General features: G+C 43.2%; 1 protein-coding gene across 1 annotated transcript in view; it reads right to left on the reverse strand.

Moving 5' to 3' along the window:
• Mam (neurogenic protein mastermind) overlaps positions 1-13,381 on the reverse strand; it is a 197,537-nt gene extending 184,156 nt beyond the window's left edge. The window contains exon 1 of the mRNA XM_076375347.1: positions 12,039-13,381. Coding sequence (XP_076231462.1) covers positions 12,039-12,506 — 468 coding nt within the window. The 5' untranslated portion in view covers positions 12,507-13,381. The remainder of the gene's footprint in view (positions 1-12,038) is intronic.
• Between the last annotated feature and the right edge of the window lie 2,417 nt (positions 13,382-15,798).

Here is a 15,798-nt window from a genome sequence, read left to right on the forward strand (position 1 = left end):
TATTGCGCTGACAGACACGACAATTTTCCATACTCTCTGTACCCTTTCATTTCTGACACAATTATTGTTTTATATTGTCGCTAATAATACTGAAGCTGCACCACTTTTTGCTACCAACGAGATCATAAAATTAAATTACACTTTTTTTAAAGCAGTGAATGCATTGGTAACTCGTTGAAACTGAGACTGGACAAAAGTGAAAGAATAATTCGAAGAAGTAGTAGAAAATACCGATGAACTTATTAGCGAGTAAGCACTGTACATATTCAACACAAATACTACGAGTCTACAACTTTGACCCATTGACACAAATCTCTTCAGACTCATATTTACAATCACTCCTAGCTCCAACTAAAATATTGCCACATAGGTTACAAATAAATATTAATACCCAAAACCTCAGCGACATACACTCCTGTATCATCCTATAGAACCGAGGTCAGACTCATATTAGTAGCCACAATCGATATTCCCCTAATTTCTGCCGCTCATAGCTGTTATCAGACACAGCTCCCTAGAGCTGTTTCAGTTATCAGAATCGATACTTCATCGAGTCCTTCTTCCAAACCATCTACCAAACCACTGTTCTTCCATTATTCACTGATACGAGACCCCATCGACCGATCGTCCTTGGTCAGAACGCTTTCAGTCTTGTCGGAAGACGTACTCCCGTGTTTATTATACGCTGGTTGGGCGGTCAGGCCAAACCAGGCCCGGCGAAGGTCGGGGTCCAGGCGATCTCCGCTCGAAAACGCACGAATTCGTGCGCGACTGGCCTCGTCTCACCCACATACGCATCCTCCGCGCGCGACGCACGCACGACCTGGCCCAGACACGGGCAGAAGCGAGCGAGCGTTTAGTAGGATCTTGAAACGACCACGGCTGGCAGAGACGGACGATTCCTGGAACGGTGGTGGGTGCATTTCGGGGCTTTTGTTGGCACGGCTTGGCCACGGGGAAACGATAGGGGCCGAAAACCACGGCAAAAGAAGGGAGAGGAGTCCTGGCGACTTTTGGGGATCACATAAACGTCCTTCGAACAGTGAGGCCCCAGAGAACGAGCCTGGGATACGTCCATGTATGCTGGGACCCTGCAGACGGTTCTAAATCTTTTAGCAGCTAGACGCGCGAAATTACACCTATTATGAATAACGTATTGGAAGCTTCGTGGGTGTTTAAACGCTCTTGGATTCGTCTTGTATGGGTGTTAATATGGGAGAGAAATTTGGAGAAAGGGAAATGTTATATGTACAGAGAATGCTTCTATATCCATAGATATTTTAGAAAGTAGACTAAAAGGTACACTAGAAGTGTCTCTTATAGAAGGTAGGAACATTATTCTAATACAAGTATAATACCAAACTCAACCCTCCTCCAAACTTCTAAACATCTCCAAAATTTTCAAACCCAGACTATGCACCGATTCTTAATGTCTCATAAAAATTGAAATAACTAAATCTACTTATATTAAAAAAAAAAAAATCCAAAAATACAAAACTGTCATCCTACATATGTATAAACTCCTTAAAGAGCATTTCAAGCGATAAAACACCAAAAAGTGCGCCATTATACTGGTCCAAGAACGTGTGTTCAGATAAGGGCACTGCTAATAGGAAGCGCACGATTTTACGGGGCAAATTATAGGTGGCTCCGCGTCGAATCGCTACATTGTATCCTCGATATAATCTTCCCGGTCGACTCCCCCTTCCTCCCCCGTTCTCCTTTATGACGGACGCGACGATAAACCTTCTTATAAATGCACTGGCGAAGTTGCTTGTAAACATAATCGTGGCTGGAGAGGCACGCAACGATTTAAACGCGCAACTCGTTCGAGGCGTGCGCACGCCGCGCACTCCAGCGCGGTCCTCCTCGCCTTGGGTGGTCAGGACACAGCGAATTCCAACCCTTCGGAATTCCGAGAAGGACCGTTACATATATTGCTGCGCGAATCGATGCTCCTCTGCCTGGTGCATTCTCGCCACTTTGTTCGAGAACGCGATACTTCGCTCTTTCGCCCCCTCGTTACACGCAAGTTAGAGGATCGTCTGGGGAACGAGCTGAAGTCGGAAACTTTATAGCGAAATCAGTTTAGCCCTTTGAGTGGCGAAAGTCAAAGATTTGGAGCGTGTCGTATGCAGAAATCTCGTTGAACGCTTGCTGGTGTGAGTCACTCTGGAGTTATTGTAACAAATTATGCAATAGAAACTGTATAGAATTTCAGTTTCTCTGCTTCTGTAGGTTATTGCGGTGTGTAAGTTCTATAAATATATAGGGGTGCTTCATGGGAGCCATTTCAAGAGTAAGTAGAGGACATAAATGGAATAGAAAAAGTTTGTATCGGCAAAACTCCGTTTGACTTGTGGTAGTCTCATATTTAATTCTAATGGCAAAGTGACAAACAAACTCCAGAACTCCTTCATATCTCTGACTTCATTGACAATTGTTTGGTTCCTTCTTCTATGTTCAAGATAGGGGTGACCCTTTGGAGTGCTTTCTATGAAGTTAAACAGTTTCGTGCTACTGGAGCACAGAAATGGCTAACTTTGGAATAAGGTCAAGAAGAATATTCTTCGTTCTCATGAATTTTTTGTTATCACCTATCCACTACTAAAACGTGTCTATTGTTTTATGAAACACTCTGTACTTTTATTCTATATTTCATATTTTTATTTCTACGAATATTGTAGGAAGCTTATAGGTATTTACTGCATCAAAAAAATTAATCCTTTCACTACCATGGGTGCATATATACATTCAATACTATAGAAACGTTCCCTTCGAACGTAAAAATCCTCCAAACAAGACACTTTGACCGGTAAGTAATAAAATTCGACAAGGCCGACTGACTCTTCCTGCAAGTCCATTTACACGTTTTCAACGAGAGTCCACAAAATGATCCTCCTCCTCCTCCCCCGTACCGTTATGACAGCGTTGCGTACAGATCGAAATGCGAAGTCGCGCAGGCACCGCGGCGACCGATACAGCCTTGAGCTTCTGCGAATTGAACACAAGGCAATCTGCATTTCACGAAGATAACAACACCTCGAGCTGCCGCGCGGATATTGTTGCGAATTAAGATCCCTGTCCCAGCGAAACGTGTTAAGTCGCCTCTCCTGCCTGTTAACTGTGCATACAAGACGCGCTTCTGGCTAAGAAATGACCCGGTTAGCGGGTCAAATGGCTACCCTTCCTCAGATTAACGCGTCCGTAGCTTCCTGAACAGCTTCAAGATTAGCAGTGGATAATTTTGACATTCTCAGGTAACGACATAAAGCCAGATTTCAGTGAAATGTTTTCTAATTACTGTACTGTTTGTATAAAATCTCTATTTCGGAATTCTGGAATAATCTACTCCCTAGTTAAGATGCAAAAGAAGGTACGTATATGGTGTTCTTAGTATACCTCAGAGTGTACTTCAAATTTGAGTCTCCTCCGAAGCTTGTTAATCGAAATCCTCCAGTACTAATCAATACAGAACACTTCTGAACTCGCGTTCTGCTGAGAAACCTAAATCCAGCCAGCTCCTAGCTACACGATACATCAGACGAATTACCATGGATCGAGCTCCATATCTCAACTACTTTACCCATGAGAACCTCTGCACGATCCAGCCAATCGGGGAACCTGGTGCGTGACACGTGATGCAAATCATGCACATAGAAAGACGCGTCAAGCTCTACTCCCTCCTGTGGTCCAGTATCCTTCTGGCATCTCTGCCGGTGTCCTGTCAACTTGTCGTCCAAGGTGAGCAGACCTATTTGGCGGAGGTGCCTCGGTCACGACCAGACGACGACCAGCTCGTAGGTGGAACAGAACCCAGACTGGCCTCCTTCTCCCCTCCACCCGTTCCCCTGGCTCTACTGTTTCTTCTTCATTGTTGCCCGTCGCGGCGATGCACGAGGAGGGCACGAGACTCGTTTCCAACTCCACTGGGGAACGGAATCGATCGTTCTCGCTCAGAGGAATTGAAAACTGGAGGATCAATGTCACACGGTTTCAGGGGAGTTCAACGCAGACAGAAATTCTGCTTTTAGTAGGCGATCGACAATCACGTCCCCGTGCCTCGTTCGAAGGGTACTGGGTTACTTGGGCGTCTGGATTTAGCCCTTTGAGGGACCAGTTTCAGATGAAAGCTGTACTTACTGATGGTTCGGTCAGTTTGGTTACCTTGGTGATATTGGATGAATGTGAATACATAGTACTTACGTGGCTTGTAATCGTTGGAATTTCATTGAATTTGTAAACCTGACATTTCCATTTTCATTTTAAATACAAAGCGAATTTAAATTTCAAATATTCAAAAATTCAAAAATTCAAAATTTCAAATATTCAAAAATTCAAAATTTCAAATATTCAAAAATTCAAAATTTTTTAAATTCAAAAATTCAAAATTTCAAGAATTTAAAATTTAAAATACTCTAACTTCCAATTTGTTTTTTCCAAGCCACTATATTTTTAAAGTAATAATATCAAACTGTAGCCTACTATCTCGTAAACGGAGAGAAAATCCAGGTTCCTCCATTCAAAGCATAACACATAATCGAAACTCTATCAAACTATCCCTATACAGCAATTCCTGCTATCAATAAATAGATTTGCATTGGAATAAAATCCAACAAGCTAAGAATCAAGTCCAGATTCGTTCGAGTGACCATCATCTCGAGACGCTGGCGTTTACCTGTACGAGGTAGTCGAACACAAGATATCCTTGAAACTATCTCGAGTGCGAAAGGTCAAATCCCAAGCGAGCTTTGTGGCTACTGCTCATCTCGAGGACTAGAGAGGAAGAAAAAAAGAGATTCCATAATAAAAAGTCGATATTCGCGGATCAATTTCGCGTAGAGACGAGAGGAGATGAACGTCGGAGACGGTCGATACGACGGTCTAAATTGTCAGTGGGCGTTTGACTAATAGATTGTAATAAGAGTTGTCGGGCCGCTGTAATGACAACGCTGTAACGAATGTTGAGCTCTTGATTGGTTATGGCGAAAGAGAGAGGAGCCCTGCATGCTCGGGAATCAAACCTTCTTTTCGTTCTGTGTTGATTGCATTAGCATTAAAAGTCCACCGATCAATCGCTCTCGCGCGTGTAATGGCCAGAGTAGAGAGGATCAACCATTCGTGGAAGAGAATTCAATATTTCGTATTAAATGTGAATGATTCTGGTTTGACACTTTGTAGACGAGCAAAATAGGCGATACACTACTGTCCATGAAGTTTGAAATCGCTTTCAAGACTTTTATCTTTAAACAAATTCTTTCCACTGAGCACTGCGATTTTTGAAAGACTTAGCTTCTTTAGAGAAGCATTTTTCTATTACTTAATTGAAGTAAAAATTGTCTAGCGACTTCAAGCTTTTGGCTGACAATGTACACAGTGGAGTGATTCACTAAATGATTCGATTAAGTGAAATGTCTCGATCCCTTGTCCTACGGTCAAGTCAATTAAATTTTGCTGTTCAAGTAACTTGAAATTGAAACTTATTTACTGAAAGTGAATGGGAGTTTTCTTAGTGGACAGTTCAAAAAAGCTACTTTCATTCAGTTGTACGAGATATTCCAATAACTAACTCAAAACGTTCTTTCGATGAATCTCCTAGACACAAGGTCAACTTAGAGAAGAGAAAGAAAATCTAGAAAAGAAATTCTCCTTGAGCATTTCTAGCGTTATTTCCCTTGCAACAATGTCGACAAAGCAAAAAAGTAGAATTGAGTTCCGCGAAAATAAGCTTCGCCCCAATCTATTTCTTAATACGATAATATATTACACATTCTTTCTCCAGAAAAGTTACTTTCTCAACTCCAAAGTACTGACATTCTTCAAAGCACTCCATATATCGGGCACAGAGCGTGCGTGGATCGAGTACCACTGCGACTGATCCCGTCAGTCTCGGCGTTCAGCATTCAGCAAGTGAGTCACTACCGAGGTTGCGTTGGATAAGAATGAACGCGAACAAATAACCTCGAATCCTTCTCGCGTTACCAGCTCCGAGGACGGTGGCTCTCCGTCGTGTAGAAATCGAACAAGTGAGAACGGTTGAGAACCTCTGACGCGCCAATCCAGCCAAACTTATTCCTCGAGATCTGTGCGTCCCGACACGTGTCATGATGAGCTTGAATAACGACCAACACGGACAAATAACGACAAAATGATATCAACGCCACCAGAGGAGGCTAATTCAGACTTGAAAATAGGAGTCAGAGATTGAAAAGGCTCAGAATAATAAAAGAATCAAATTTCAGGTCATTTCTTTCTGAAAACTGACAGAAAACTATCATGAAAAAATTGCTAAGCTATCTTCTCAAGCACAGAACTGACGCTATTTGTCAATTAAGATACTATTTAATTTATACAGAGCTACAAAGTTGAACTGCACGAATTAGCTAATTAAATGCACGATTTACTAGCTCTTATCGCGCTATCCGTTTTGCATGCAACGTCCAAATTTGGCGGCTAAATGGTGTGGAGGAGGAGAAACGAGGGAACAAGAGGACGAGGGAGAAGAGGACTCGAAAGAAGAATCTGGTTCACCGCGCACTCGACTTCCCAACGGAAATCGCGATTCCCACAGCTTTCCCCGCGTTGTGGTCTACGAGTATGGGCCGCTCATGCTTCTCATTGTTCGTAGCGAGGCACCAGCGTCGCCATGATTATGAATGAGCGAAACGACCACTACCGTCGCGACCATATAATCTGCTGTAATATATGTACACGTACGAGGGCTCCTTTGTCGTGTGGATGCTCGTGTGCGCGAACGCGAACAGAATAGCGAGTGCGTATCGTTATTCGGTGGATCTATTGCTACACTTCTGGTGCCTCCAGATTTCGCGCTTTTCCCTTTATCTGGAGCCTCGTCACAGGTTGACGCAATACCAACCGCAGAGATAGTACGTATTGTTAGATGTAAAGGTCACTCAGATATTGAATAACATCTGAAATGACCATAGAATATTCAAGAGTATATAGAGCAAGGCATACACAACAATTTTGTGAGAATTTCTGCGTTGATTTTGTAGCAATACTTAAGTAGTAAATTCGTAATATTATGCTACTTTCTTTTCTAGGTAAATCCTTTGTTTTCTTAAATCACCTTTATACAAGAATTGTATTAATATATTTTTTAATTATTAATTGCTTTCCTTTGCTTTAAAAGAATCGAATTAAAATTCACTTACTAAATTGTACGCAATCGAGTCTCCTCTTACTACTTATTCGAATCTCCTTGTAGAAAAAATTAAAATTTAGTTACGTTATAATACATGGCTGAAGCATGGAGGACTCGCTTTACCATGCTCGTAGTATTAAAAATATTCGTAATCGTAAGAGAAACTACAGTTTCGTGAAACGAAAAGATGAGACGAACCTTTGGACTTTTAAAATTAGATTGAACGATTTTTATAGTAGATAAGGTGTCAATGAAAGCAGGAGGTAGATATTAATGAAACAGAAGTTACCGCCAGAACGAGATACAAGGTTCGGTGCGATAAAAAGATGATTAATTTCTGCTGAAAATCGCGAACGAGACTCGATAAGCTGTCACAGACTATCGTAATCTGCGCTGAGGCGAGTTATCAGCGTTCGATGGCGAATGTATTATATTAAACGCTTGCTATCAAGTAACGCGAATGATGGCACGGTAAGTAAGAAGTTTAGCACTTCGAGGCAACTTGGCCCAACAAGAATAAAAAAATACATAGCAAGAATAACAACACTGCAGCATAGCTGCAAGATTTATGACCTTATAAAACCCAAATTGAGTTTCCCTTCCACATCATTGTTTGTAGAAAATTCTGTAGCTGATGTTATATCCAAATTGTATAAGAGAAAAAAAATTGTAGGAAAATATAAAAAGCCCTCGTCTTCTGATCTGGTCATTACCTCGTCAAAATTGAGTTAGGGTCCCCAATTTTTAATTACTTCTAAGTACTTAAAAACGATACCTAAGATTCCAAACCAATAAAAAAGGTTTTCTGATATTTATCTCAATGAATTTATGTGCTTCAACCTGTTTCATTATTGTGAAGTATCCAATGCAAAATTTATCGTAGCGCATTCACCTCTCTTATTCATCTTACTATAAATAATGGTTCACTTTCACGAGTTTATACGACAACTGTCATTTAATTAAAGAACACGCGGGCTCGCGTTCGTCTAGCCGCGTTTCAGCTTTTACGTGTGTCGTCGCGGCTTTTTTCTCATTCACTCTCTGCCTGCCGACTAATCGACGCAATTACGAGCGCGCACGCTCGCAAGCGCATGAACTCGAGAAAAGTTCCGCGACGACAATTTTAACCCTTTGACTGAGGCATGTTTTGAATGGAAACTCACTCTGCACATCGCATATTTAACAAAAGATAATTAATATCTAGAACAATAGACAGACAGAGCTGGCAAACAGATTTCTGCTCTTTTTTTTCCAAGAAAAAAGTCAAGAATTACCCAGATTTAATATATCTTCAATTTCCTACTACTTTGGACTACAATTTAGACAAATTTTTATTAATCATCATCTCTTCCTCCTAACACCATCTCCAGGACTTTAACGATCCATTTCAGAAACGTGAATTTGCACGCGTGCCTCCAACAGAATTCTGAACGCCTTTATTCAACCTTGACACGCGCTCTTCTGTGGGTATCCATTCCAAGGAGGCACGTTGAATGCGAAGATCAGACTCGAAGAAGGAAAAAAACAAATCGCCAAGAAACGAGTTACGATCGTTCTGTCGCGAGAAGAATTAATTTTCCACGCGGATAAAGGGGCAATCGCCAAGCGACGACGCGACGTCACGTTCGCGCGTTCGTATATTCGCGTAGACGGTGGATGCACTTATCGCTTATCTGTTCCACGAATAGCGCATCGATGCAGTATTTTTACAGTCTCCTCGCTATATTGAGAATACAATTGCGTACGGAATATTACTGAAACTTGGACAAATTTTCGTCACCTACGTCTACTGACTCACAAGATTCGGATAACCGAATCTCGAGGAGGGTCTTCATATTCGAGGGACACGTTTTCAATAACTCTGAGTTCAATGGAGGAGTATACTAGCAAATCTGTTCTCTTGCTCTTGGCGTCAGGGAGCAAGCGGAAGTTTACTCTATTTTCTGTTAATCCTTTGCATATCAATGTGAGATTACTCAGATCATAATACTATTTCTTCGGCATTAGTTTTTCAAATTTTCAAATATTCAAATTTTCAAATTTTCAAATATTCAAATATTCAAATATTTAAATATTCAAATATCCAAATTTTTTAATTTTGAATTTACAAATAATTATACTGGGCTCGATTGCTCAAAATTATTGTAGGCTTTGAAATTAGCCACATTAAGGTGTCCCGAGGAAGAGCTTCAAATTTACTTCAATATACTCCAAATTGAAAAACATATTCAATGTAGTATGGACAGTAGAACTGTCGAGAAATTCAGCTCACGTTCTCAAAGGATTCATAACTTTTCCTTTTCCAACCCAATCTTGCTTATCTCGAAATTCCTATACATATATATACCTCGTAACCAAGAAAACCAAACATCTGTAGCAAGAAAACCGACCCTTCCCTTAACTACTCCTAAAAACAACGTTCAACCACTTTCTTGTCCACTGCCAATACACAGCAACTCCAGAAACTTTTATATCATACTCCAGTATCGACTGAGTGTTTTCTATTTATGGACTCCTTTTTATAGTTACTGCACAACGCACAGCCATATCCAGTAGCATTGCTCAAGAACGAAATAACAAAAAATAATATCCCACGAAAATGATATTCCCTCGTGGGCGTGGGCACAGAGGGATTAAATATAAAAAAACTGACTTCTTCGCCTACGTTCCCTTCACCAATAAATATTCATTCCCAGAAAAATTCAACGACCACCCTTTTCGGTTCAGTTGAAAAAGTTTGCGCCAAGCCATAGATCGATTCATTTCCCGTGTCTACCTGGACAGGTCTAATCTGCGCGTGGGAGTATCATCGCTGCACGCGACTGGAGAAAAGTAGAGAAAGAAAGTTCGCACCCCGTTCCTTGGTAAAGGTTGTCAGCGAGGCTCGCGAAGGTCGAAGCGAACGCAATAAACGCATCGCGCATAAGTTCGTGACAATGACGTTGCTTGTACCGGCGTAGAACGCCCCTGCATTGACGTAAATCCAAGGCTAATATGGGACGTCTCGAATCGAACGCCCACAGGTAACCGACGCAGGCAGGAGCCCACGGTTTAACGATGCGCCTTCGCTCCTTCACCGTATCCACCTGTTTTGCGTCGCTTTCAGATGCAGCGTAAAAACCGACGCGTGTGATAAAGGGACTGTGTAAAGAGAATAGGGTTACATTTAGTCGTGGGAGTAGCTGCTGAATTTTTCTGTGCCTGAATAATGGAACCAAAGAAGGAGAGGATTTAGAAGACAATAAAAGATGAACTTTTAGGCGACGTGAATGAGTCAGTTTTTTAATCGAGTAATTAAGGATGACTATTGATTTTTATGCAATATGATTTGAGTAATTCAAGATTGTTTCTTTCTATGAAACTTTGAACAGTGTCGAAGGGAAATTTCCACGTAATGATGGTATTTACTTTGTCGCTATTATTTCTTGGAAATTACTAAAGATGAAAATGTCTCCACGGAGCAAGCCAGGAAATATTGACATTCTTTGCCTCAAGCAGGTGTTTTTACTTTTTGGATCAGAGTTAAACGATAATAATGAAACTAAAAAAGAAACAGGAGGGCACCTATAGTTCAACGCTTCAAGCTGAGATAAATTTCTGAAGCCTGTATCGTGGAGGAAATTTATCATGTAAATTTCTGTATCTACAACTATGTGTGAAGAAACTCTAAGAAAATTTACAGAACTAGGTAGATATAATATTTCGCTGGAATTAAAATTGAATTCACATGCCGGCGCGTGAAATCTCAAAACGCTCTCCCATCACGTTGCAACAATGTATCGACTGTTTTCTAAATGAAACTCTCATAGGTGTAAAGAGCGTGGTATTTCATTACGCCCGCGCTTCGATTCTGAACCTGTGTAGCAGTCTTGACCCGGCAACTTGCCGAGTGCCGCTTACTCCCTGTACACTACAGTTTAGATGTTCTCAATCGCGTGACCCCCGGCCGTTTTCGTTTCTGGATCGCGTTCAACGCGGTTGACCTTCCCGCCGAACCTCGCTCATCCGACAGGCCTCGCAAACACCGTGCACTCGAAACTCTATCGTCTCTACAAATTGTATCAACATTTTGATGCTTCTTACGAGTTATCTGACTTCCACTATTAAAATTCTTTGAAAAACCGGAAGAACACCATATTATAGCGTAGTGTAAGTGACCGAATTTTGATAACTAAATGTCAAAGGTTTTGGAAGTTATTTCGAAGAACAGAGAGGTCTTTCCTACTCGAAGGTTCTGACGATCGGAGGACTAATTTTCTTGTGTAGTCTATTAGTAAATCAAAGTCTCTTAGGAAAGTGACACAACTCAAATAAGTAGGTATGTTTGTCAGGAAAGGCGAAAACATACTTGTGCGTATTAAATAAAATGAATTACCAAGCAACATAGCATGATTAGAAAAATTAAATCTCAGGAAACCAGTCACATTCATGTTCCTTTCTTTTTTGTCCATACCACTTGATTTTATTGGACATCGAATGCTTTTCTGTTATTTTTTCAATTCAGTTACTAAAGTTCTTTGTAATCGATAGAAATACGTTGACAAAACCTCTTTAGGATTTCCAGGCAAAAATCGAGTGCGTATTTTGAGTCGTGTCACCGTTGCGACTTCTCTTACGTGATCCTCCGAAACGCTGCTCCTTCTACGAATCGTCTACGATAGAGTAGGATAGGTTCGTAAACACGAACGATCGCAAGAGAAACAACAGAGGCAGGATAAAAGAAAGAGCGAGCGATAAGAATCGTTCGGCGAGAAGGTTGACGACCGGTGTGCGCGCGCGCTCGGGCCAGCGCGGGAGCAGCCACGGCTTGCAGGAGCCGCGCGCGAACCAAAGAGCCCAGAGGGCCGCAGGCGAGCAGAGTGAAATGACTCACCACGTGAACGCTGGAGAGACCGACCGGCTCGCTCTGCTTCTTGTCCGTCTTCTTCGCCTGCCGTTTCGCCTTGCTCTCCAGGAAGCGTTGCTTCAGCACCAGCGTGTCCTGGATGTTCTGCTCGCAGAGGCCATTGAAGCTTTGATCGAATCTCGGTATGCAATCGGTCTGCCTCCGTCGGTAGCTCTCGATCCTGCGTCGTAGACGATCGACGACCGCCTGCCTCTTGGGGGTGAGCACCTCACCCATGCCAGGTGCCTGACCCATTTGTTGCTGCAGCTGCAGCTGTTGCCCGGTTACGTTCAACTGGCCAGTCGCGTTCAGATCGTGGATCCCGGCCGATTGGCCGATGTTGTTGACGTTGTTCGCGTTGTTGGGAGCCTGGCCCACGCAGACCGAGATGTGGCCAGGCGCGGTGCCGGGGGGGCCTTGCGGGGGCTGGCGGGGCAGGAGCCCCCCGGCCTCCATACAGCCCCCTAAATCCACCGCAGAGTAAGCCAGCTCAGTGAGAACCCCTGCTACCGAAGCGCCTGACGCGCGCTACTGCTACTGCTGCGACCTCGTCTCCCGCCGCTGCCCTCGAGCCGACCATCCTCTGCCACCCTGCCAATGCGACGATCCTCAACTTCCGGTCAAGACGCATTTGGAATACGCCGTCGCCGGCGTACACGCGTCGCCCGTGTCCCTCTTACTCGCCACTCTCGATTCACTCGTCACCGTCCTCACGGCCTTCCGCAGTCACCGATCACACTCTTCGCGTTCGATCGTTTCCTTTCGGTCCCAATCTCTGCGCGACGGATACTTCCACGCTGTGACGCAAACCCACCCGCGCGGTTCTTCTACGTTAAGTTCACTCGTCAGACTGTTCTAGTTCTGCGATTATTCCTTCGATTCGCTGTAAACAAAGTTCGTCAAGCATCGAACGCTCGGGAACGGAGCAATGTCGCGTTCAGCCAGCGTTTCGACTGTCCGGTTGTTGACATCGCGCGACGTATCGCCGATAACAGTGTTCTGCCGCGGTTTTATTCCCGATGCCACGTGACTTGGACACGGCACACACCGCGAAGTCCGTGTCGCTGCGACGCGACCAGTCTCTCTCTCACCCGCGACTCGACGGCCTCCACGCGAACGCGCCGAGCACGAAATCGCGGCGATATTTGTCGCGTCGGTAACCGAGCACGCGACGATGCACGAACGAAAGCCCCGCTGTCCGCGCTCCGTCACACCGTTGACAGCGTAACGATGACCGAGCGTCGGACGATATCATTTGTCTTCCGGGTGAAACGGATTTTCGAACTGTCACTCTGTCGACGAGACGCGCGCGCGAAGATTCGACGGTAGGACGGAACGTTCACCGCGCGCGACTAAGTTCAGGGACTGGAAACTCCGTGTATACAAGAGGCGACCACGCGCGCTGCCATCTGCTGCGGATCGCTGTCACTAAGCGGGATTGGCGCCACGTATGAATCTCGTGGAGGATTCGGAGTGCCTAAAAGGAGATAGAATGCAACCTGTTATTATTATTAGGAAGCTGAAATATATTTGTTTGTAGATTTGTGTGCATTGTTTACTTGAAGAGGGTTTAGCTGATGATACGGATATTTTTGAGACGTATTGCGTTAGGTATATGTATGCGTAAAATAAAAATTGATTACTGCTCACAAATTTTCTCTAAATATGTTTGCTTGTCTTTCTTTTCTTAGGTTTATTATAATTTGAATATATGTAAGGAAATGTATACGTAAAATATTAACTTTATTACTCACTCCACTCTTCGCCCCCTTATACAAAATTCTTCAACCAAAGCGCCTAACTTCGTACCGCTTGGGACGTACAATTTTGCCTAAACAAAAAAGGAGAACGCAAGAAGTTAGAAATTTTGCATACACCTCATTTCATTAAAATTCATTGCAGAAACAAGCGAACCGTGACTTCCTTACGAGCCAGGACCGTGGTGATTTACCAACATGGCGATCGATACCAATCTGCGTGCCGGACTCAAGAAAGTAAATATTGGCCCGATATAGGGTCTGAAACGCGTCCCGAATGCCCTCTTTAGTCTCTAAACTCTAACTAAAACTTCTCAATAACAGCCTCTCTGTCTCTCTCTCCTCTTCCTTTTCCTTTCCGCTCGCTGTTCGCGAGAGGGACGAGGCGAAGAGGAAGGGGATAGTGGGAGTGCGCGACGAGCCTTTCGCGGCTTAACATCGGCTCTACCTCCACGGATCGGGCACACGCTTTGCCAACGGGAGGGTTTCTTGCGCGCGGACACGGCGTACGACCGTCCCGACGACCGTGAAGGAAGGCATGCACGCGATATACACGGGAAACAGCAGCGCACGCGGCGCGCGCTAAATCCCTCGATTGTCCCGGTGCGTCGTCGAGTGCGCGTTGCACGTCACAACAGGTAGTTGAGCGAGGGCAGCGTGCTCCCGCCGGTTTGTTTCCTTGGAAAGAAAGGAAGAGACTGAGAGAGGGAGCGAGAGGTCACTAGCTGACGCGAGCTGCTGTAGGGGGAGAGAGAGAGAGTGAGAGGGAGAATGAGTGCGAGAGGGGGTCTCGTCGGTAGAGGGGGAGACCGAAGGGAGAAACGGGAGAAAGATGGTCGAATGGAATATGCTTAGAGGGGATAAAGATGGGACAGGGACAGGGAGGGGTCTTACAGTGTTTGGCCGGATACTTCCACACTGTACCTTTGCACAACTACCCGTGCCATGGCTTTGAATCTACATGCACGAGACGGGTTGCTAGCGCGTACCCTTCTTCTTTCTCTTTCTGTACTTTTGTCTTTTTCTTTCTCTCTTAACCGTGTGGATTTCATTCCCTTTCTGTTGGATCGTCACGTTCTCTAGCGCTGGGACGCGTTGGGTCTCTGGCATCGAATCTTTACGAATGTTCATATTAGGATCATGACAATTTATTTAAGTATGACGTATGACTAATGAAATAACATTGTTTTACGATGCGCATTTAATGCCATTGATTGTCTGCAGATGACCTTTACGATTTTTTGTGATATGTAGCTTTATGGAGTAGGTGGGTACGTGCGTTTGCCCAGTGACTTCATTATGCAGCAAGTTATAAAAAGTAAGAGAGTTTGAACAAGTGGAAGTTTCAAACTTTAAACAGATTAATATACCATGTAACAAATTCTGTATGAAAGTGGAAATATAGATCATGTAATCGATGAATACCAGTTTTCAGAGACTGAATTCTACAGATACGTACTCGTGCAAAATCTTTAAGCCACGAAACTTGTCAATTATTGGCTATATGTACTAATCGAATACATAATTCGATGTGTTCATTAATTGACTAATTAACTTTTTACTTACTGAATAGCTTACTCACTTCTGCCAATTGTAGTGTTCGGTAGACTTTCAATTAGAGTTTCACTTTACTTCTTAATTTTCTGATTAACTGATTTATCTAATTCGTTTAAAACATGAACTAAGAAATACTATAGCCATCTAACGATGGCTTCTGAAACTAAAGTATTTAGATTGAAAACGCGAAAATTATTTATTCAGGTATTGGCTTTCAGTTCGAGAACTGTGAATTTTTTTAAAGCCATTTTAACTCGTTATGCAATAATAATAGGCTACAGTAGTATGAATTTACTGCTTTTTTCATAGATCAAAAGGCGCTGTAGCAAACTAGCGACGAAACTTACGAAGTAGATAATCTTTCAAGACTAGTAGCGTAATCTAGAGGCAATGTTTGTAATTTTTATGTAATGTAACTGTTGGCAAATAGTATT

Source organism: Calliopsis andreniformis, chromosome 3 (assembly GCF_051401765.1).
Source record: "Calliopsis andreniformis isolate RMS-2024a chromosome 3, iyCalAndr_principal, whole genome shotgun sequence".
In the NCBI taxonomy this organism is placed as follows: domain Eukaryota; kingdom Metazoa; phylum Arthropoda; class Insecta; order Hymenoptera; family Andrenidae; genus Calliopsis; species Calliopsis andreniformis.